General features: G+C 36.0%; 1 protein-coding gene and 1 pseudogene across 2 annotated transcripts; one reads left to right on the forward strand and one right to left on the reverse strand.

Moving 5' to 3' along the window:
* Positions 1-9,886: 9,886 nt before the first annotated feature.
* Positions 9,887-11,343, forward strand: LOC125778883 (rabenosyn-5-like; annotated as a pseudogene).
* A 6,479-nt stretch (positions 11,344-17,822) lies between these two features.
* Positions 17,823-25,098, reverse strand: LOC105224261 (chitin synthase chs-2). 2 transcript variants are annotated; one of them, XM_011202285.4, is made up of 13 exons: positions 24,805-25,098; positions 24,505-24,743; positions 23,897-24,063; positions 23,683-23,809; positions 23,423-23,623; positions 23,161-23,345; positions 21,570-22,103; positions 21,170-21,386; positions 19,789-20,870; positions 19,579-19,726; positions 19,376-19,524; positions 18,780-19,316; positions 17,823-18,461 (listed from the first exon to the last, which is right to left on the reverse strand). In XM_011202285.4, the coding sequence occupies exons 1-13, from the start codon at positions 24,852-24,854 to the stop codon at positions 17,976-17,978; spliced, it is 4,122 nt and encodes a 1,373-aa protein (XP_011200587.2). In that variant the 5' UTR covers positions 24,855-25,098; the 3' UTR covers positions 17,823-17,975. The 2 variants fall into 2 exon arrangements, with proteins under 2 accessions (XP_011200587.2, XP_049314401.1); XM_049458444.1 differs by having other exon boundaries at positions 23,897-24,042; positions 24,805-25,086.
* Between the last annotated feature and the right edge of the window lie 159 nt (positions 25,099-25,257).

A 25,257-nucleotide genomic window follows, 5' to 3' on the forward strand; every position in this document is an offset into this window, starting at 1 on the left:
TTATATACATATAATCTTTACATATACTATATATACATATTTATATGCATTTATTTATCACCTTTCTTCCAATATACATTTCAGTTGTACCCATGCTATTTAATTTCTATCTGATATTTATACGAATTTATATGTAATTAGAATAATTATATATTTATACCAGCGATTTTTGCAGTCCTCGAAACACTTTTAATTAACACTTTTTGGAATGGCCTTCAGCTCCTTCAGCGAATTTTGTTTTATCTCTTTAATCGACAAAATATGGGTTCCACGGTGCGATAATTTCAGCTTGGAAAACAAGAAAACATCACTCGGAGCCGGGTGACATCTGGTGAAAACGGTAGTTGATCGATGGTATTCATTCCGTTTTTGGCTTTAAGGAGCTAAAGCAGTATAACCCATGAAAAATTAGACGATTTTCGTGAATTTTTTTTAAAGAAAATACGTGATCGAATGTTTCGACGTCTTTGGGCAAATAAGGTATATTTTCAGCTATATATTAGGATTTTTTTTACAAAAATATTGAAAAATAACGGAGTTATGACTATTCGGAGGTGCCAAATAAAAGTTCCCCAACTGCTGACTTGATTCCGGCCGAGTGAATAGCTGATGCAAAAAAATTCAAAAAGGTTATTAAAGTTGAAGGCATTTCCATTCCAATAACTTAACTTAATAAGTTGAAAAATGTCAAAAATTAACAAAATGGCGCAGGCCTTAAAAAAATTTCGTTTTTAGGCAAAACATTTTCGTTTTTTTAATGCCAATTTGCTCATTTTTAACCCATCAAAAAGATTGTAGGTCATTGTATAGTAAATATGTATATCCAAGAACACCCAGTTTCAATTTTGCGTCGATCAGTCAGCGTCTCGTTGAGTTATTGTCAGCAATTTTGAAAAATGTCGTTACGAGAAAAACGAGTATAATATGTCAACTAACCAATTTACTACGTAATCAAATTGAAAAGTGAATTTTGTCCATTTCATCTCCTTCAAAGTAATCCCCTCCCGCTGCAATACACTTATGCCAACGAATTTTTCAGTCATCATAACACATGAAAAAATCCCCCGTTGTGGTCATCAGAGCCTTCTTCGATTAGGCTTTTATATACTCAATTGAGTCAAAACGGTGTACTCGCAGTGGTCATGTGAATTTGCTGATTAGCCAAAAGTTACTCGAAGGTAATTCAGGCGAATGTGGTAGCTGCGGGGTAATATTAGATGAAAATGTGGCGAAATGATCACGAATAACCAATGCAGTATGAGATGGTGCATTATCGCACTTCTTTGTTCAATAAATTCTGACATAGTAAAAAATCGAAGATTTCACTTTTAGAGCTTCACAAAACGACGAGTATCTCAAATACTAAAGAAAGTGTCACACTGGTATAACTCCTTAAATTCGAGAGATGTCGAACTCTCTTGCCATCTCTCTAATACTTGTCTGACGATTTTCAAGCAGCATGTCCTTCACTTTTCTAATGTAAGATCTCTCGATCGTCTTTAAAGGCTTTGTACCACTCATAAGCCTGTATTTGAATAAACCTTTTCCAACATTCGCAACGATTCCGAACACGAAATATGGTTAGAAATAGTTACAAAGTTTTAGACGAATTCTTTGTTCGATATTTTTATCCATTGTAATAAATGCACTACTGAGGTGTACCGACTTACATAAGTAGCTGCTGCAAACAAACTGGTAGACAAATCGCGCTCATATTTGGAATAGTAATTAAGAACACGGGGTATTCCGGGTATTTTTTTCTCAATGTATGTATGTATTGTCGCAAAAGTAATTGCATTAGCATAGGAAGGTTCCATGTTTGAAAATGGCCAATGAATTTTTGTATCCGCAAGTGTTGTTGTACATACTTATATTCTACACTAAGCGGAAGTAAAGTTTTTCTTGCAGAAGATTTTCTATTTTAATCCTCTTGGAATTTAGACAAATGTTAAAATCTCTGACAATAATGGTATTTGGATTGCACAACTCAGTAATAAGGACTCTCTGAAGTCAGAAAATATTGATTTTTTTTAAGAAACGAGCAATTATAGGCAATTTTAATTAAAACGTTTAAACAAAACTGTTTCTAAGACTTTGTTGTACATTTTCTTTATAAGCTTTGATTCTATAGAGTAACAATACTGTGTCTTACAATATTAGAATGACAATTTTATTTCTGTTGTTTGTTTCGATTTTGGTAATGTTCAGTACGATAACTCCAAGTTTCTACAAAACATAAATTATCTCAAGAAAGTATCACACAATCGGCTTTTATATCATTAACGTGAGCGTAAAGTCTCTGAATAAAACTGAAACTTGTTGCCAGAGCTTTAGTTGTGTTCAATTCCATTCGTTCCCTAAATAATAGATCCGACTCAGAAAATTTGATAGCATAAACAAAATCTTCTATAATGAGCAGGCCTTCCGCAGTAGTAGGCCACTGCAAGCGACATACTATACATCCATACATACATACGTACATATATCTATATATCGTCACCTGAAATGCAAATTAACGTAACAACATTTTCAGAAATTTACAGTGGCATGAATGAAACACGAAATAAAATGTAACATGAGTGAAACAAAATATTAATATTGGTTAAAACTGGTTTAAATATGACCGCAGAACCAGAAAATGTTGAACATATGTAATATTATGTCTGTAATTTGAAGTAGTGAAGCGTAATCAATAAGACACTCAATTTCGAATTTTTTGATGATATATACATTCTGGCTGGAGTATAAACGACCAATTTACTATACTTACATACATATGTATGTGCCATTATAATTTTTCTGAATAGTTATTCTCTCAGCGGGACCAACTGGAAATTGATTTATTTAAAATTTTTGTGCACCTTCTTCTAAGTCTATGTTATTATAAAGACTTTCCAAGACATATTCAAGTTTTTTCGCAATAGCAAAAGTTACTTCAATGAAAATTATATAATTCACAAAATAATGATCCGAGAGCTGTCAAAATTATACACGCGCATTTTGATGGTTAGGGCTAAATAAAAATTATATGGGTTTAAGTCTATGCTACGTCATCTATGTGTCAGGCCGGGAATTTTTCAATTGACCTATTATACCAAAGCAAGAAAATTGTTTTACTCCTTATTTCTCCAAATAATCTATATCTATGTACATACATACATAAATAAAAATGAATCGCCAAAATGTATGTACGCTCATTACTTTCATACGACTGAACCAAATTTGATAATTCTTTTTTTAAAATGTTCGTTGAGGTTCAGGGATGGTTTCTGCGGAGAAAGAAATTCTAATAATTGTCGGAAACCCCCTAAGAACAGCCCTTTTCTTTTTCTCATACAAACGAATGAATGTTTGTGCGTTAGTGATGCTAAGAGAACGGCTGAACCAATATTGATGAAATTTTAAGAAGCTGTTCGTTGTGGATAAAGGAAGGTTTAGAAATAAAAAAAAACCATATGCTTTTCGTGAGGAAAAGTCGGACAATTGGATTATTCCAAAAAGTTAATTTTTTCCATACAAATTTTTTTTTTTTAATTTTTTTGTTTTATTTTTCAATTATTTGAATCGTTCAAATTTGTCGTTTGCTTCAAAATTTTTTGAAAATTATTGAAAATGTTATGTGTGTTGCACGCAAAGTGATAAATTACAGATTGAAATTTGTTACGATGCCACGAAGAGGTCGCGCTAATATCGGTCGGCATTCTTTTTGGCATCAACATACATTAGCAGCCCAAGACACATGACCGAGTACTCCCAGGATGCGATGACATACGTGCGGTATTATGGATCGCAATCAATCAGCAAGCGATCGTCACGATGTCATAGTAAGACTTTTCAAGCAACAGCTTCGATGGACTTTATCTTGAAGCAACGTATGTACAGGGTAGGCCATTTAAAGTTGACCCATTTGTTTCTAAAAAAAAAGAACAAAAGAAAACAATGTTTTTTGTTCATTTCAAAAATAATTTATTTTGGTCCAAGGGGATTTGTTTCAGCTAATATTTAAAAATTAGATCGCGTAAATGGGCACCTTTAGCTTTGACAGCTAAATGCACTCTTTTTTCGACATTTTCCATGACTTTGGCCAATGTTTCGGATGATATGGCGGCTGTTTCACGTCGAATGTTGGCTTTCAGTTGAGCTAAGGTCTTTGGCTTATTAGCGTATACCTTGGATTTCAAATAACCCCACAAATAAAAGTCTGGTGGCGTCAAATCTGGTGATCTCGGTGGCCAGTCAACATCACCATTTTTCAATATCAGCCATTTCGATGGCCCATTTGCCAAAATTAAGGCGTCGCGGATAATCAGCTGGGTTTAGTTTTTGTGCCATTTGAATTTTATATGGAAACATCTTCAAATCGTTATGAATTATGCGTCGGAGAGTGGTGCGAGAGATGTCTAATTCCTGAGAGCGGCGATAACTCGATGTCGATGGAGTCTCCTCAATACTGGCTCGTACAGCTTCGATATTTTCATCAGAACGTCTTGTGCGTTGTCTGGATGCATGACTGGCATTACTGAGATTACCGGTGTTCACAAATTTTGCGTATAAAGACTTAATTGTGTTCTTAACTGGAGCACTTTTCACTTTATTTTTTTTGCGAAACGCACGTTGAGTTAACACAATTGAAAAGCTATTTTGAATATAAAGCAGAACACTTTCAGCGCGTTCTATTGGAGTGTACAGTTCCATGGTATAAATTGTCTTCGAATGACGCTTCTAACGCGGTATGACATTAGCCGATTTGTCAGCGCTGTTAAAAGTTACAGCGTTGCCAGATGGGTCAACTTTAAATGGCCTACCCTGTATATATGGTGCTGTTAGATGCTGGATGTACTCTGTTGAGTTGCAAAAAGAGGTTTGCCGCACGCACACATTCTTTGCATGGTGGATGGTGGTTACACCAGATCAAATTGATGAAATCATTTCTGCGGAAATTCTTGATGCAGAGAGAGATCCAGTATTATACGAAGTGGTGACAACCAATATGGTTCATGGAACTTGCGGACACTACAACCCCACTTCGGTTTGTATGTCTGACAATAAATGCATGAAACACTATCCGCGTACTTTTCTTTCGGAAACACAAACTAGAAATGATTGATATCGACTCTATCGGCGTTGCTCACCAGACGACAATGGCAGAACATTCAGCATTCTATTTAGAAGAGTGAATATCGAAGTTGACAACACATGGATCGTACTATATTCACCATTATTGTCTAATTCATATTCAAAACTCATATCAATGTTGAGTATTACAGTTTGGTGTAATCGCATAACGCATAAAATACGTTTGTAAGTACGTCACCAAAGGAAGCAACATGGCGGTTATTGGTCTTGAACGATGCGGTCGATACATGAACTGCATTAAAGTGCTTTGTAGGATATTTACTTTTGCAATTCATGAACGTTTTCCAACTGTTGTGCATCTGGCAGTTAATTTGGAAAATGGCCAAAGAGTGTATTTCAACCCAGTTAACGTTTATGAGTTTTTGCTCAACTTTCGTCAGTGATCCGTTTGCGAGGACACTCGGAAATACCTTGATATTATACATAGTCGAAGAAATAATTACGCCGAAAGCAAGGGCAAGCAGTAGATGGACATCCAGGTGTGTTATCCACTAATGCATTAGGACGAATTTACACAATCTACCCGAAAAACGACGATTGTTTCTACCTTTGGTTGCTATTGATTAATGTACGCGGTTCAACTTTATTTGAGTCATTGCTTACTATGAATGGTAGATGGGAATATGTGCAAGTTTTGGAGAAGTAAGCCAGCAATTACAAATGCTGGAACACGCTAATCACTGGAATGAAAATGAAGTTCGCATACTTTTCGATATAAACATCGACATTGCCAAAGACATTTTACATCGTCTTCGCTAAAAATTGGAAATGGGTCAATTTCGGTTGATACATCCGGTGGTTTGATATCAATTCCATCCGCCGATTATCAATTCACGAAAGATGAGCTCATCCCGAATGTTCGGATATTGGCCAAATTATCGTAACTACGATTCCATAAGTGCACGCGCAATGTTAGCTGCCAAAAATACCGATGTTGTTGACTTAAACTGGAAGATTCAAAGTCAAATTCCAGGAGATCGATCGTCTTGACAATGAAGAAGACGCCGTGATATATCTAGTGGAATTTCTAAATTCTTTGGAGAGGCTTGGTGTGCCACCGCATCATTTGCGTCTGAAAGTTGGTTCAGTCGTTATTATGTTTCGCAATCTTCGTACGCCGAAACTGTGTAATGGAACCCGACTGATAGTGACGCAGTTATTTAATACAGGGGGGCAGAATACTTGATTCTACGAATTCCTTTGAGTGCCAACGATTTGCCATTTCAGTTCAAACGTATTCCGTTTCCAAGGATAGTCGCATAATGTGTGGCATAAATTTGGGAATGCTATGTTTTTCACACGGCCAGATATACGTGGCCTGCTCACGAGTTCAAAAAGAATAATCCCCAGCAAAACTCATACGGCTATACAGAATGACGTTGAGCACAACCATCAGCTTCGTTAAAATCGGGAAGGATCCCTCAGTGACGTTGGATGTCAAACGCGATTTTAGACCGAGTGATTCTTTCTCGTGCTTTTTTTGCAATATAATACTCGAAAAAGTGACACATGCTGCAAATCTGAACCGTAGTGGTACTATCTACTCTAACAGTAAAATGCCACTGGAGTAAACAGATGATATTAACATCGTAGACCTTAACAACAGATCCGTCAAAATAATTCTTGCCAACAGGTGATACTTTGGGATTAGCAGGCAATTGAGAAGCAGATCCTTCTCTCGACGAACAAAAATTACACTCTTCTTCTTCTTCTTCTTAATTGACGTAGAGACCGCTTACGCGATTATAGCCGAGTTAGCAACCGCGCGCCAGTCGTTTCTTCTTTTCGCTACGTGGCGCCAATTGGATATTCCAAGCGAAGCGAAGGTCCTTCTGCACTTGGTCCTTCCAACGGAGTGGAGGTCTTCCTCTTCCTCTGCTTCCCCCGGCGGGTACTGCGTCGAATACTTTCAGAGCTAGAGTGTTTTCGTCCATCCGTCGTATATCTCGTACAGCTCTTCGTTCCATCGAATGCGATATTCGCCGTGGCCAACGCGCAAAGGACCATAAATCTTTCGCAGAACTTTTCTCTCGAAAACTCGCAACGTCGACTCATCCGTTGTTGACATCGTCCAAGCCTCTGCTCCATATAGCAGGACGGAAATTATGAGCGACTTATAGAGTTTGGTTTTTGTTTGTCGAGAGAGGACTTTGCTTCTCAATTGCCTACTCAGTCCGAAGTAGCACCTGTTAGCAGGAGTTATCCTGCGTTGGACTTCTAGGCTGACATTGTTGGTGGTGTTTACGCTAGTGCCAAGATAGACGAAATTATCAACAACTTCAAAGTTATGACTGTCAACAGTGACGTGAATGCCAAGTCGCGAGTGCGACGACTGTTTGTTTGATGACAGGAGATATTTCGTCTTGCCCTCGTTCACTGTCAGACCCATTTGTTTTGCTTCCTTGTCCAGTCTGGAGAAAGCAGAACTAACGACGCGGGTGTTGAGGCCGATGATATCAATATCATTTGTTATCTTCAGACGGGTAATTGCTATTCGAACTTCTTCATGGTCAGGTAATGGAACGTCTGCTCCATCGTCATCGATTGAGGAATCGGGTTCGCCTTCTCCTGGCGTTGTGCGTTCACTGCCATTCAGCAGGCTGGAGAAGTGTTCCCTCCATAATTTAAGTATACTCTGGGCATCGGTGACTAGATCACCTTTGCGGGTTCTACAAGAGTATGCTCCGGTCTTGAAACCTTCTGTAAGCCGCCGCATTTTTTTTTTGCAGAATTTTCGAGCATTACCCCTGTCGGCGAGCTTATCAAGCTCTTCGTACTCACGCATTTCCGCCTCTTTCTTTTTCTGTCTGCAAATGCGTCTCGCTTCCCTCTTCAACTCTCGGTAACTATCCCATCCCGCACGTGTTGTGGTCGATCGTAACGTTGCGAGGTAGGCAGTCTGTTTTCTCTCCGCTGCGGCACGGCACTCCTCGTCGTACCAGCTGTTCTTTTGCACTTTCCGAAAACCAATGGTTTCGATTGCAGCTGTAGGTAAGGAGTTTGAAATGCCGTCCCACAGTTCCCTCATACCGAGTTGTTGACGAGTGCTCTCAGAGAGCAGGAGTGCAAGCCGAGTAGAAAATCGTACGGCTGTCTGTTGTGATTGCAGCACGGTAGAGGAGGAGTAAAGAAAGTATCAGCTGATGTTATGTAAACAAAGGCACAGCTGAGAGGTGCCACTGTAGAAACGCCAAGTGTAGTCCGGGGTTGAGTTTCTATTTGAATCCAAGATGGCCGACTTTTAACCAAGATGGCCGACTTTTTACCGGAAAATGGTTGCATTGTGTTATTTTCTTAAAATTTATGGAAAAGTTGTCCCAAAAATATTGGTTATATATAAAACTTTAATATATTTTCAAAAGAAAATCGTTTTATTTTAATATATATTCTTAAAGATGAGAACAATATGAGCAAATACATGAAAAATTAAGTTTTTTATTTATGCCTCTTTTTAACTGTGGTAAGCTAATGAATGTTCACCACAGAAAAATGTTACGAACAAATAAGCAACCATGCCAAATAGTGGGGTCCATGGACCAGATTATGCTCATTCACAGCCATATTTACATTTTTGCCATCGTAACCTCCATGGTATAGAGGAGTAGGGAAAGTCCCATTCACCATAGAAAAAGAGCCATTCACAGTACTTAAGCTACCCCTCAAGTGTACTTTTACAATAACAACATCATGGCCACCTCTGGTGAATAAGGGTGGCGAGAGGTTAAAACGGGTTGCAGAAAGCGAAAATGCTATAATATTAAATTATAAATTTATAGTACTATATTTGTACATTTATAAATACTATTTTCAATTTTTGTTATAGAGTAAAGATTTTAGCTGTTATAACAAAAATTAATTATACCTTCATGATATAGATAAATGTGCTATATATTTTTAAGCGTTTTAGTTAACTTATTCATGGACAAAATGGAAATTATATTTGATAATGAGTGGACCATAAGAAATAACTATTGTGAAAAATTTGATATTACGTACCATAACAATTCGTCTGAACAGTAAACCTACACTACTACACTTGGCGTTTCTACAGTGGCACCTCTCAGCTGTGCCTTTGTTTACATAACATCAGCTGATACTTTCTTTACTCCTCCTCTACCGTGGTAACCTCTATACCATGATAGTAACCAGAGATAAAGAGATGTTCAACTCCTCTCTCACTGGAAGTGAGAGAGCAATTGCTAAACGTCAAAACCACCTAAACTCGAGCAACTGTCAAAGTTTAGGTGGTTTTGACGTTTATCAATTGGAAGCGAGCGATGGCCAGATTGAAATCTTACCAAAAAATATATAAACGGAGGGATTTGTTGCATCGTTCAAGACCACTTATAAAAAATTTAAAACAATGAAAATTAAGTAAATATGTGATATTTAAAGGTAGTTGATGAAACGTTTTGTAATTTGAAGCATCATAGTATTATTTTTAATGGAAAATGATTAAAAAAATTAAATGAATGACAGCTAACAAGTTTAAGTCTTTTCATTGGGTATTGAAAGGTCAAAATTCAGTTATTCTAATATACTTTAAAAAGATTTAAATAGTTTCTCCATATAATAAATAACCACTACATAGTAATTTTTATTCGTACTAAATGTTGGGTGTTTTAATTTAAAATGCCCAAAAATTCTTATTTTGTTCGATCTGGCCATAATGGAAAATGTTATAAAAAACGCTTATTTTGAGGCGCTCTCACACTGGAATAAGTTTAACAACCCTTTATCCCTGCTATAACAAAGGTTTTTGCAAAACAATTTGTTCGAGTTTATCTTTAATTTTATGGATCGCCAAGAAGTTGGCGCCGAGTATAACCATTTGGAGTATTTTCCATCGATAAGAAACCCACGACTGGAGCGATATGCAAGTGAAACGAATAAATTGATTATTCGGCTACATAAATTATTAACCAATTTACCAATGGATCCCGTACTGCGAAAACAACATGAACGCAATGTGAGTACTTAATTTAAACCGCATATAATGTTTATTTACTTTTATTTAATTATGAATTCGTAGATTTTTACATGGTTGGATGGTAGCTCAGTGAAATTATGCCCTAGTTGCGCCAAAAACTTTCACATTGCTCGCCATCAGCATCACTGCCGTTTGTGTGGAAGTATTATGTGCAATGATTGTTCAAAGTTCCTTCCAATAGAAACTGCATGTAAGTAACTTAATTGTCTCCTGTTCTTATGTCATAAAAAATAATTTATTTAAAAATTAGTGCAACTTGCCAGTTTGGCTACATCACAAAGCGAAGCTATCAAGGAAATGCAAATAAATCAAATCCACAGCACCATGGTATCGGTTCCTGTGACCATTGTTTGTGGCTACTAGAAACTCGGCAAGAAATGCATGAGAGTCGAACATACCGTCCGCTTATTTCACAAATTTATGCTAATACAAAAACTGCGCAAAGATGTATTACCCGATATAGAAATGTATTTAAAAAGTGTTGTTAGTCTTTACGATGGAGAGTCTAATTTCACCATTGCCGACGCAAGTGCGTTCAGGGGAATAATTGGTCATGTGGCTGAAGCTATCGATTTGCGGAGTAAACGTATATTAGCTGTACCTTGTCAAGAAGGTAGTCGAGAAGGGGCCCTAAAAAAAGCCATACGTTTATCATGCAGCCAACTAATCAAAGACAAAATTCTGTCAATATGACCCCTACCTGAAGAAGAAGATATACGAAAAATTCAAGATCGTAAACGAATGGAGGCAGAACAACGTATTGAAACTGAACGCCGTCAAGCAATGGAAGCATATGAACGACAAGCATTAGCAAATAACGCTAGCGACGGTCAAATCAGAGGAAATAATGAGAACGATTATGCTTACGGAGTAATTTTTTTAAATATTATTTGGTACGATGTAACTGTTATTGTATTTTTCTTTGCAGTCTGACTTGCGATCTATAGATAATTGGCCGGCGCAACCAGTAAATACACAAAGTGAAGATCCACTAGCAAATAAATATTATTAAGGGCTATATAAAACAAGCGCGGCAAGAAATGAATTTCGAAGTAGTGGAGATATTAGAACTAAATTTACGAGAACTGCAAATGGAATTCTACAAACAAGCAACTTAGAGAACTTACAAAACAAGTATTGTATACATTATAATAGGGATAATTGCAAGTGAACATTGTTTGACAAAGTAAAAGTATCCAAACTTGGCTTAAAACAAACTTATAATTGGACCCTTTTTACCTATATTATAATTATAAACCCAAATAAAAAGTAAATTGTAACTAAATGTTTTATTTCAGTAGATTTTATTTATTGTTTCTTTTTTTTACATATTTTAGTGCCTATGTTGCATTTTCCACACCACCATGAGGTATGCAACTAGGCGCGTTACCGATTTTTTTGGGTGTTCGGTTCCCCCGGAGGCCTATTTGCACCCATATACCTTAAAACTAAGCAACAAATATTTACAGAAAATTTAAATTAAAAATAACAAAAACAATTCAATTCAATTGAAAAATAAATTAAAAGTAAAAACAATTCAAAAATTTTGTATAATAAAAAAAGTAAAAACAATTCAAAAATTTTCTATAATAAAATATATAAAAATACACATGTATGTAACGGGTGATTTTTTTGAGGTTAGGATTTTCATGCATTAGTATTTGACAGATCACGTGGGATTTCAGACATGGTGTCAAAGAGAAAGATGCTCAGTATGCTTTGACATTTCATCATGAATAGACTTACTAACGAGCAACGCTTGCAAATCATTGAATTTTATTACCAAAATCAGTGTTCGACAATTTTTTTTTTTATCGACAAATTTTGTTCAGCGATGAGGCTCATTTCTGGTTGAATGGCTACGTAAATAAGCAAAATTGCCGCATTTGGGGTGAAGAGCAACCAGAAGCCGTTCAAGAACTGCCCATGCATCCCGAAAAATGCACTGTTTGGTGTGGTTTGTACGCTGGTGGAATCATTGGACCGTATTTTTTCAAAGATGCTGTTGGACGCAACGTTACGGTGAATGGCGATCGCTATCGTTCGATGCTAACAAACTTTTTGTTGCCAAAAATGGAAGAACTGAACTTGGTTGACATGTGGTTTCAACAAGATGGCGCTACATGCCACACAGCTCGCGATTCTATGGCCATTTTGAGGGAAAACTTCGGACAACAATTCATCTCAAGAAATGGACCCGTAAGTTGGCCACCAAGATCATGCGATTTAACGCCTTTAGACTATTTTTTGTGGGGCTACGTCAAGTCTAAAGTCTACAGAAATAAGCCAGCAACTATTCCAGCTTTGGAAGACAACATTTCCGAAGAAATTCGGGCTATTCCGGCCGAAATGCTCGAAAAAGTTGCCCAAAATTGGACTTTCCGAATGGACCACCTAAGACGCAGCCGCGGTCAACATTTAAATGAAATTATCTTCAAAAAGTAAATGTCATGAACCAATCTAACGTTTCAAATAAAGAACCGATGAGATTTTGCAAATTTTATGCGTTTTTTTTTTTTTAAAAGTTATCAAGCTCTTAAAAAATCACCCTTTATAATATACTATTTAATATGTACATATGCCAACAGTGGAGATCTAACAAAAGCCTGAAAAATTTCAAATGATATGTGGTGGGGGGGAGGGGGGTGGCGTCTATGAATAAAAAATGCGGAATGTGCTTAATAGCAAGAATATACAAGTGTGCATTCCTATCGTAATATTTAATTGAGCACTTCAAAATATCAAAATTAAATTATGTTAATAATTTAGAAATCGGACAACCAATGAAGATTTTTTTCAGACAAACACCCGGACAAAGGACTTCAGACAAATTTTACATGTGTGCAACACATAAAAATTTCACATGCTTGAAAGCAGTTGTGCTCGTCTGTTTGTTAAAAATTTTTATTGAAAAATACGTTCTTATCCTAATGAAAAGGCATTTAAGAACGTCTGGCTGAGAATTAGCACAGCAATAAAACGGCTCTATGTGTCCCATTTTTTCAAATAAACATTTTGAAAACCCACGGACATGACAGCAAGAATCAAAATTCTCGCAAAATATTTCCTCTAATTTTTCGAGGAAGTTTATAAAGTCTGCAGGTGGTTTGACCAGACTGCAGTCGTTATATTCTTTTTCCATAGAAAAAAGAAAACGAGAATCAGTTTCTTCTTCGAAATGAGGTATCGGACTCAAACAACTATGAAGTTTTAAAAACTTTGAATACATATAGCCGCAAAAATATACAAATGAATTTTGTTTTAGAAAAAAACTTTCATCTAAATCAATTTCCCCGATTTCAATATTTTGAAGTGGTTCTAAGGGTGGTCTTGGCAAACTTTGAAAGGTTTGCCAATAAATATCATTAATCAAAACGTCATTGCAGACGCTTTGAAGGGCGCTAGAGCTCAAAGCTTCCCATTCTTCCCTAGGCAGAGGTTCGCAATTTCCCTTAGTTACATAATTAACAGTCCTAAGGCCCCAGGATTTTCGGAAAAGACATGAGAACATGTACGGAGTAGTTCTCACATTATTTCCGCCCCCCTACGAATCTGTCCGAAATAATGTTCAAGTCTGTCTTGACAAAGATTTCTTGTCCTAATATTTTTGAATCCTTTGGTGGACAAGATCTTCCACAAATGTCGTAAACCTTTTATGTTTAGAAGCCAACCTTTAATGAATGAAAATGTATTCGTGATATCACGACCTAAGCTATCATTGACTTTCAATGTTTTAAAAAAATTCTCGGCTTCTAATAGAAAGTTAATTTGTTCCGTACTACTTAAAAAAGGATCATTAAATTTTCGTAGGGCTCCAAGCCTACTACTATTAAATATATTAAAAATTTTATCAAAAAAAAGAACAAATTCGGCGGTATTAAGGAAAGTTGGAGACTTAGAAATATTCAATTTCCCGGAGCTATATAATGCGAACATTGCACTAGCAACCGTGTTGCTGAAAACCTGTGTAGCTAAATGCACACTCATTTTCTCAAAAGTTGATGGCCTAAGATGAGCCGAAGTAATCTTAGGCGCACATCTAATACTTTGTTGAGCGTCTTGCTCATGGAAGTGAACTATATCACTCCATTTCACAAGACGTCCATTAAAACTAACTACGTTCTTGCTATTTTGCAAACAATTTCGCGCACTTTTTATAAGATGAGGAGAATCGTAAAAAATACGATTTCCTCTCCATTCACTAGAAAATATGGCCTATTTTCTGTCACTCCTACAACCCGGGCAAAATGCACAAAATTTGACCCTTGGTCACACACAAAATGGCAGGGGTGAAGACCTATCCCCTGAAGTTGTGTCACAACTTCGAATACATACTTTTTTAAAACGTCTCCTTTGCATGATTTATGCACAAAAAAATATGCAAGTGGTTGAGACCAAGCCTCCCCACCTATGCCTTGAACCATAAGTGTTAAAACACTTGAAGCAATTCTGGAGGTACGATTTTCATCACCATAATACTCCAGACCTACAATTAAATCCCTATATCTATCATACTGCAAATGGGTCTTCAAAGACATTTCATCGCAGCAAATTGACACGTATTTCTGGTCACTCGTAAAGCCACGGCTTCGAAGTTCCAGAGTTTTTATGCTGCTATACGTGCAACCAGGACTTCGTGGCCAACTTTGAATAAATTTAGACAAAGTTCTTGGTGATGGCCAATTAAAATAGGGCTGTAAATATCTATATGCTAGAGGTGACAAGAAGTGAACCCCCAGAGCTATGGTTTTTAATTCCCTATCGTATCTATTACCGTGAAGATTACGGTTATTATTAAACAAACTATTCCTCACACATGCAGCAATATGTGGAGGCAATTTGCTACATAGCTCAACAATTTGCCTATTCTCATTATTTTCAATAGACAAACTGTTTCCTTTTAGGGCCTCAATTGCTCTTTCCTTCTCTTCTAATTGTTTTTTTAATTCTTGCACCTCATTTTCTAAACTAATATTTCTTTTTTTTAAGCTAACTATTTCGCTAACAAACTTTCTTTTCCTAGGTGTCCTTTCACTTAGGTACGCATCTGAGATCATAGAGCCTTCACACTCTAGTACGCATTTGCGAGGCATTTTCTTTCTGTAAAAAAGTTTCTATTAGTAATTAGCTATAATTAAACTTCTAGCATACTAACCTGTCGATCGACCTGCACAGGAACGGGATAGAATTGCTCTGTGAAAATAATAATAAAGTAATAATTTAATTAAAAACTTAAATAACTTACTTTTAGATTGACCGTCCGTCCGTCCGTTTGAATATTTTCAAATAATATGCCAGTATTGCTATTGAGCATGTCAAAATAGTGTTGCGTAAGCTAATTTAAACTCCTTTTTACTACTAAATAAATATTGCAAATTCAATAAATAATTTTTTAAGAATAATTTTTATTTAAAAACTTAGCTTAGAACTAAAAAATAATATAGTAAATCTGTTAGGATGGTCAAACACTCCATTTGGGAACGAGTAGAATTCCTGATCGCCGGCGTATAGCTAAATTCTGACATTTAAAACGTGTACGTAGTTTGTGATTACAAAAATTTATAATTAAAATATAGAAAACATGGCTATTATAATTATCTCTTGATTTATCTTACAATAAAAAATGTGTTTTACTGTTCAGACGAATTGTTATGGTACGTAATATCAAATTTTTCACAATGGTTATCTCTTATGGTCCACTCATTATCAAATATAATTTCCATTTTGTCCATGAATAAGTTAACTAAAACGCTTAAAAATATATAGCATATTTATCTATATCATGAAGGTATAATTAATTTTTGTTATAACAGCTAAAATCTTTACTCTATAACAAAAATTGAAAATAGTATTTATAAATGTACAAATATAGTACTATAAATTTATAATTTAATATTATAGCATTTTCGCTTTCTGCAACCCGTTTTAACCTCTCGCCACCCTTATTCACCAGAGGTGGACACGATGTTGTTGTTGTAAAAGTACACTTGAGGGGTAGCTTAAGTACTGTGAATGGCTCTTTTTCTATGGTGAATGGGACTTTCCCTACTCCTCTATACCATGGATTGCAGCTTCTCGACGTCGAGCCTTCCTTGTGTTTGTTGACGTTCGTTTTTTGCTGCACAGAAGTGGGTGCGAGTCTTGGCTGCAACAAGATAGTGGTCCGAGGAACACTGGAGACGTGTCTTCCGTCTATCACAACATGATCGATCTGGTTGGTAGTTTTTCGACCCGGAGACAGCCAGGTAGCTTAATGAATCTTCTTATGCTAGAATCTAGTACTACAGATAACCATATTTCGGGTTTCGGCGAAGTCGATCAGCCTCAACCCATTTGAGGAGGTTTCGTTGTTGAGGCTGAATCTACAGACCGTAGTGCCAAGATACCTTCTTTGCACCCTGGCGTTAAAGTCGCCAAGCACTTTAGCTTAATGAATCTTCTTATGCTAGAATCTAGTACTACAGATAACCATATTTCGGGTTTCGGCGAAGTCGATCAGCCTCAACCCATTTGAGGAGGTTTCGTTGTTGAGGCTGAATCTACAGACCGTAGTGCCAAGATACCTTCTTTGCACCCTGGCGTTAAAGTCGCCAAGCACGATTTTGACATCGTGGCGGGGGCAGATCTCATATCCGCGCTCCAAGCGCTCATAGAAGGCATCTTTGGTCACATCGTCCTTCTCATCCGTCTCGGCGTGGGCACAAATCAGCGATATGTTGAAGAACCTCGCTTTGATGCGGATTGTGTCTAGACGTTCAGTGAATGATAGTACTCGGCGACGGAGTGTCTCTCTCACCACGAATCCCACAACAAACTTACGCTCCTTTATATAGCCACTGTAGTAAATGCCACAAGGACCTACTCGTCTCTGTCCTTGTCCCGTCCATCGCATTTCTTGGACGGCGGTGATGTCAGCCTTTATTTTTACGAGGACATCAACCAGCTGGGCAGCGGCACCTTCTCAATTAAGGGACCGGACATTCCAGGTGCATGCCCCCAATTCGTAGTCCTTATTGCGTTTGCCATGCGTTGCGTTTTTGCGAGGCGAGAAAGCACTAGGAAAACATTTAAAAGAACTTTTTTTGGCAAAATCTTTGGAGTCGCCCGCGTGACCGTTGAGTATCGAAGATGAAACCACGAACAGTATGAGCTATACGGCGGGGTGGATATACATAGGTAAGCGCACAAAATTTAACGAATAAGCTGGCTAGGCCACGTGTTTCGCATGGAAGATGATGATCCAGCGAAAAGCTCCTTCGATTCTAGACTCATATATGGATATAATATACATAATTAGCCGCATCGAAAAAGAAAAGCACAATAGAAGTATTGAAGCTTTTAAAAGTGACAAATCAAAAATACCTTAAAAAGGGTTAACAATAAACCCAAAATAAGTTTGACGCAGTTGATGTCTATACAGGAAGACGAATGCATGAAACGAGAATATCAGAATGGCTCCAAAATCCCATGAAAACTCATCGAACAAAAAAACTTTTCTCTCTGCGCTTAGTATTGAAAAGGAGTGTGAACTTTTGGATTGCGCATACGTATCAAGAAGTCAGCAGAGTATTGGGACCAATCATATTTTGTAACAAAACTTAAATATTTTTAAATCAATGGAATAACAACATAACATAAAACTGCAACGTTTCGATTCATAAGATAAGAAATAGAAACGTTTGCCTACCTTCTTAGGTTTTTTGATCAAATCGGTTTATTTACTCAAATAGGCACTATTTTTGCATAATATTTATGAAATATGTTTATATATTTTACCAATTTTATTGTCACAATTTCATTTTCAAGTCGTCTTTGTAAACACGAAGAACTTCAATAAATATGTAATACTTTAAGAATTCGACCAATCCCCGTTCATGTTGTTAGGTATTATATCAAGAGGTGGATCAAAAGCTGCATTTACATAACCCGTCTGTACAAAGGGCAAAGGGTTTTTGTTAAAGTCAGTATTACGCTTCACTTGCTCTGTTAGACGTCGTTTTGCCACAGAACGTTTTTCGTTTAACATTATCTGTGATTTTCTACTCATCGAAATGTGTTTAACCTTTAACTCGTCTTCACCAAGAAACCGTCGTTCAAAGTTTCGTGGCAAATCACTATAATCTGGTTGTGTTTTATTCCGGCTTTCGTGCAACTTAAAGACTGTATGCCGACGAACCATGCTATTGCTTTTGTCGTTGCTGTCGTCGCCATTTAAATTGTCTTCGCCATCGGACGAATCCTCATCATCATCATCGAATCGTCTCGGCCGTTGTAGCTGTCGAGCGATATTAACGGCATTCCCGCGTATTTCTTGTGCCGCGTCTTCATCTGTAATCTAAAATAATAAAATTTAATAATTTTAACTTAACAAAATATTTATTATATTATTTATTTTCGGCTAGATAATGATTCAATTGTGATATAAATATTCGACTTTTTAGAATATGTGATTTATTTATTAGGGTCAAATCGTTGGAAATATTTCCAATATAGCATTATGCTACTAAGTATGTACGCACATGATAACAGCATTAATTAATATTATACTAAAAATTAATGAGAATATCGTGAAATCGCCGTAAGTACTCGTTTAGAGACTTGCCTTCGCGTGGTTTTGATGATAATGGAAAAGGCTAAGAACTATAATACTTACGGTACTTGGTGCTCGAAACCAATCTAACTGAGTGGTAGCTAAAAGTTGTGAAACGGTAGCAAAACGATGAAAAAACATTGCAATAAATTGTATAACCAAGATCAATCCGAAGAAAATCACAAAACATAATCCGATTGGATCTAATTCCTTATGACGTCGGTATATGTAAATCTGGGAATTTGTGTCATCGTATGTAATATAATCTGTGGGATCAATTGGCCATTCCAGATGTAAATAATCTTTTTTCAATTGGAGCAAGAAGACAATTAAAACAAATATTGAATTTATCATTATAAAAGCAAAAGCAAACATGTTACGTAATTCGCGTAAACTTTCCGCAATCTCGGCCTTTTTATCCTTCGTATGAAACAATGGACGCAAATATAGCTTAATTAAATCTTTCCAAAAACGTTTTTCTTTAAGCGATATCTCTCCCAATTCTGAATCAACTAATAAGGGATCATTGACCCAACCAGGTAAATACTCTCGACTACTATCTTCAACATCATCACCAGGTACTAGACCAATATCGTCATCCTTGTAAAAATTAAGTTTACGTAACTGCATATAACTTCGAGAATTTGTAATGACAATACCTTCTTTACTGTCACTTCTCTTGTACCCCATGAAACATCATTCATATTAAAAACTGAGTAGATAAGAAGAAGCATGTACATAGAAGGAATGGTGATGTAGTAGATGAAACCGCATATTAAAGCGCCGACTTCTTGGGGATGCACTACGCCTACAAATAGGAAATGTAAATAATTGTTATCTAATTGGGTAGTAACTTGAATACCAGCGATGAAAATTTGCATAAAAACCAGAAGGAAGAATAAGGAGGCCGGTGCCAAAGGTCCATCGTCTATCATCTGTATAATTATGCCAATCAATACAGCCATCATCACCAAGCAATACAAGGAACTTATTACAAAGGCAAGCAATAGCTAAAATTGAAAATAAATTCTTAAATAATCATAATAATAAGATATATTAGAGTGTAATTTACCTGAAATTTTTGTTTTAAATAAATGCACGACAGAATGAAGCAAAACACAGGAACGAAGTTCCACAAGAATGAGCTCCAAATACTTGTGTTGAAAACAGCTACCAAAGCACCCACCATCATCAAGAATATAGTGCCCGGACCCAGAATTGTGCCAACCATTAGCATGGCCTGATAAACAATGTAGGGCGTTGAAATTGAACTATTATTCTTCACGACCATGTCCGCATCCGAAAGCAAATCAAAAATGTTCGCAATTGTCGAGGGAACCCAACGTCGTCGTTGATTATAGAATTCATTGAACATCTCGGGTGAATGAGTATATGCGTCCGATGCAGCTGAATATTCTACACGTAAGCCCTGTTTTAAAATCAATGTACATAACCAACGATCTTCTCCTTGATCGTACTGCACATAATGCATGGGCTCACTCGATACCGTGGTATATTTTTTCATTACACTATTTTCCATTAGTGCACTACCACGAAATAAACTAAAACAACCGGGACTGCAGAGTACACAACCAATTACGTGCTCCGTAGCTTTTTGCAGCCAATGACCTATCGCATATTCAAAGATTTGATACCAGACCATAGGTCCACGACCGACTGGATGAATACGGCCGCAAGCAGCGCCCAATTCGTCTATGGCTTTCATGCGATCAATCAAAAGATGTACGGCTTGAGGCTGAAAATCAATATCGCCATCCAATGCCAAAAGAAATGTGTTCTCAGCAATAACCGCTTTGCGTCGTGCCGATACATCTTCAATTTCCATAATGCGGAAACCAAGTAAATAGTACATGTACATGACTTGAGACCAACGCTTTTTATGTCTTATTTTATCTTTGTTCTTTAGATGAGCTATCATTTTTGATCGACCTGGTAATGTCCATACGAGGCGACCACCATAAGGAGTTTCGGTTTTTACTGGAGACTTAATCTTCATGTTGACCCCATATACTTCGAAGCATGCCTTCTCTATGCTGACAATTAAAGTTTTTACATATTCATTCATTGGGGGATTTCGAGAATTCTCGCACAGCTTTTCATCCAGCACAAACGCGTCGTCGAAAAATATATTGGCTAAAGTAAAATAGCACATTAAATTCAAGTGTTTATAACTTTCTTACATTCCAGAGCAAAAGCATTTGATTATAACGAAATATTAACATACTATACAAATTCTTAGCAGGAAATGTTAATGAATGCAAATGAAGAGAAAGAATTAAATGTAGATGCAGAAATAACTATTACTTTACTTAATTATTAAGCAATTCCATATTTAAATTGAAGAATTCCATACATTACATGATTCTAACTGACTTTGACCTGGTTTTGTCCATCAATAATTTTAGATAATAAATAGATACAGAAGTACTCACTTTCCAGCTCATAGTATTCATTATCGGACTTGCCACCATTGATGTGAAGTTTCGCCATACGCCGTGCACATTGATCTTCATCCAGTCGCACAATTGATTTTAGGAACTCCATCATCTCTTCTTGATTTTCATGCCACATTGTTGCACACACAATCAACTGTGGTATTTTGTCGCTTTCCTTTATATATGTCGGCAAATTGGACTGCGTTGAGTCCACCTTAAAGACGTCAGAATAAAGACGAATTACAAGCTTTCCAATTATAATTTTAAATGTTGTAAAAAAACTTTCTTTAATTTATTCTTATTGTCCAAAAAGTATTTATTAATGATGCTCGTTTTGTAAAAAAGGGAGTTCCATAAATTTAATTATTTTTTTTTTTATTAAAATATATTTATTTACCTTTCTCGTGACGTAGTCATCATTGAAATCTATTATTCGCCTATTCATTGATATACATTGATCCACCAAAAATTCGCAATACCACGGGCATATAAACAGTTTTTCTGTAGGTGCATTCTTTTCATTTCGCGGCCGCCAAATATGTCGAGTTATCCAAAGTTGAGATAGCCACCATAAGGGCCACAACCAAAGCTTATCTGAGATAATTGTGTCGAATAAGTTATTATGGTCACTTAATATTAGTCCCATATAATCAGGAACAAATGCATGAAAAGCACAAACATTGACGCCTTGTAAAGTTGTCAGCCACATAGCAACGGCAACAGAAGCAGGCCCCACCAAGTTCAATGGCAGAGAAAAACTAAATTCTTGTATTTTTATTTTACAAGCAAATTTCGCAAATATATAACATAAATATGACGAACATATTTGTAATAATAAAACGTAAATAACTGTATTAGCATTGGTTGATATTTTAAAAATTCGTGATGAATAATTCGGACTACGTACAGGAAAGATCGATTCATTCGCTACCTATTGAAAAGAAAAAATAAAAATTAAAATTTACTTTAAACTGAACTGCCGGATATTTGCCATGATAATGGACAACTTAAGTGTTAACTAAGTTAACTTTTAAGGGGATTCTTCAGACTTTAAACAAAAATGCAGACACCTCTATGTGTCATTCTCTTTACAAAGACACAATGAAAATTCAATATTCAGCAATCAATTATGAGCGCCTTTATTATATGGTAAAGTGCGAAATTAAATTCTTAATACCACTTCGAGTGCAATAAAACGGAATTGTGAAGCATTACAAGTTAAAAAGACGCGGATCTAAAATAAAGCCCCAAAGGACTTTTTAAACGATGTCAAACATATGTATATAGAGTTGCTTAAGTATAAGCAACTTTGGGGCTGAAAGGGTTAATAAATTTAAATTGGAATAATTACTTGTATATATAATTTATAATTGATACGATAATGTATTTGTGCAATATGTACACACTCAGCTCGTAAGAAAAATTCGGACAGATGGGCAATGCAGTTGCATATACTATACGTTACATGCTATATGTAACTTATACCACTTTGATCAAATTGAAAGGTAAATTTGGTCATTTTATCTCCTTCAGCGGGTGGGGACTGCTGCAATACACTTATGCCAACGAATTTTCCAGTCATCATAGCACTTGGAAAAATCCACCGTCGTGGCCATCATCTTCGATTCAGCTTTTATATCCTCAATTGAATCATAACGGTGTCCTCGGAGTGGTCATGTGAATTTGCTGAATATCCAAAAGTTACTCGAAGGTAAATCAGGCGAATGTGTTGGTTGCGGCGCGATATTGGATGAAAATGTGGCGAAATGATCACGAATAACCAATGCAGTATGAGAAGGTGCATTATCGCACTTCTTTGTTCAATAAATTCAGACATAGTAAAAAATCGAAGAATTCACTTTTAGAGCCTCACTAAACGACGCGTATCTCAAATACGAATGAATCTTTTGACGTGAAATTTAGCATAGATGTCGCAAACAGTACTACCAACTTATTTTGAATTGGTCCCAATTCTCAGTTTCACTCACCGTATTTCGGTACACCAATATATCATGCGACTGCCATGCTTCCATGAAACAAGAGAAGTATTCGGTTAGAGGTTGACCATGAAGATAAAATCCAAGCATAGAGAAGACAATAATTTTTGCTGGCGAAAGATAAAGATATGTCTGATATCTAGAACGACTACGGCGAACCGTTTGCAATATTTGCGCTTTAAAGTCATATCAAATTAAAATAAAGATTAGTAATTCTATATTAACGATGGAATGAAAATATGTAATTACAAACCAACGAAACTATATGAAGTAATGTAATTTTCCCACCAACGCATCGAAACAAGTATTAATGGGAGGGCGATTATTTGTAACCGCAAGTTTGTTGAAAATAATGGCCACACCAAAAAGGCACTCAGTTGAGCAACACATGCCGAAACGCTTATTATTAATTGACAAACAGATCTCCAAGTGAAATGATGTTCGAATCCGAGGTCTATTGTAGAAAAATATAAAGAAAATAAGATTTTTAACAATTTGAAGCAGGGAGCTTACTTAAGATGCTTGGTATGAAACAAACTCCATTACAAAGCATCAATGCGCGAACTGAATCCAGTTGAGGCATTACGAAAAAGAGTAAAATTGCCAAACCAATCGTGTGTAGAACATCAAATAATATAACCTAAAGCAAAATTATGCATATGGAAATTTAAATGTTTCTACTCTTGCACTTAGTTACAAATACAATATTATAATAATAAAAACACACCAGCATAACCTCCGTCCAAGTGGGAGATTTTACGTCTTTGAAAGTGCAAATTCGCAGAGCTCGAAAAAATGTAAATACCTCAGGGGCCGAAAATGCAAAGATCAGAGCCCAAAGCCATGCATACTGTTCCTCCTTGGGCAAAAATGCTGTAAACAAACCATTTTCATCTGCAAAATATTATCTAGAAGTAGTATATTTTGTTCTTATCTTGATTAGTTTTAGGTGATATAAACTACCGTTAGGTTATTATTCTCTGTAGAAATAGTAGTATATTGCAAGAATATAAAAATTCTATATGTATATGATACATACATATTTTATCCAATGTGAAGTTGTTTCACTTTTGTTTATACATACATACATATACTCATATTATTGTTGGATTTTGGAATCCGACATTATTTTATAAATTAATTTATTTACTTGTTATGTACTTATGTATGTATTTTTGATTTAAATGAAATAAAGATATAAAAATGCATTTTGAATGATAATCCTATTTAAAAATTTGTATTTTTTGAAATTAGAGTAAAATACGTCTTTTCATTTTACGGCCAAGTTTCATGGAACGTATCTAGGCACTAATATCAAAAATGATTTTTACATACCCATAGTGTTGCAAATCTTCACATGAGCATTGGCACGAGCTTGCGCTACCATCATTAGCAATGATAACTTAGACGTTACGGCAGTTCCAAGAACCACAACAAAGACAAACACATATGTTAGCAACTTAAAAAACTTCAAAAGACATCCTAACTTCGCCCAACTCGCTGCCGATCCTGTCGCCCTTCTTGATGGGGGATCTTGGAAAGTGTCCCATAGAGGTGGCTTGTCCTTTGATTTTCTGTTTTTCAATAAAAAATTAACTTAAGTAAATTGAAACTTGTTTTTTTCTATAATTATACCGATTTTTAATATAGCCATCATCATTACACTCTGTAGTGTAGCTATTCATAACTATGAGCTTTTTTATGTACACCTATTTTTCTATTATGTTTGATTTAAAATGTGAACAATTATTCTCTCAAAATGACTTTCACGTTCAACATTTAAGGCAAAACTGATTCATCAATTATTATCAGGTGCATTGATAATATCGAAAAATGATCACTACAAAACATTTTATTGATAAAGAAATCAATATTTGCAGTTGTGATAAATGCTAAGAGCAGAATTGCACACGAGAAAAACTTCTTTCAGCACTGCTTAAAGGCGAGTATTTAAAGCTACGCAATAATAGTCAAAATAGTTTAATAATATAATATATTTGAGTCATTAATGCTATTATATCTATTAATTCTGACCTATTAACATAGTGAGCAATGGTTTTTTTAGTACCTAGCAGTTTTCAACATAAC

Source organism: Bactrocera dorsalis, chromosome 5 (genome assembly GCF_023373825.1).
Source record: "Bactrocera dorsalis isolate Fly_Bdor chromosome 5, ASM2337382v1, whole genome shotgun sequence".
NCBI classification, from domain to species: Eukaryota; Metazoa; Arthropoda; class Insecta; order Diptera; family Tephritidae; genus Bactrocera; species Bactrocera dorsalis.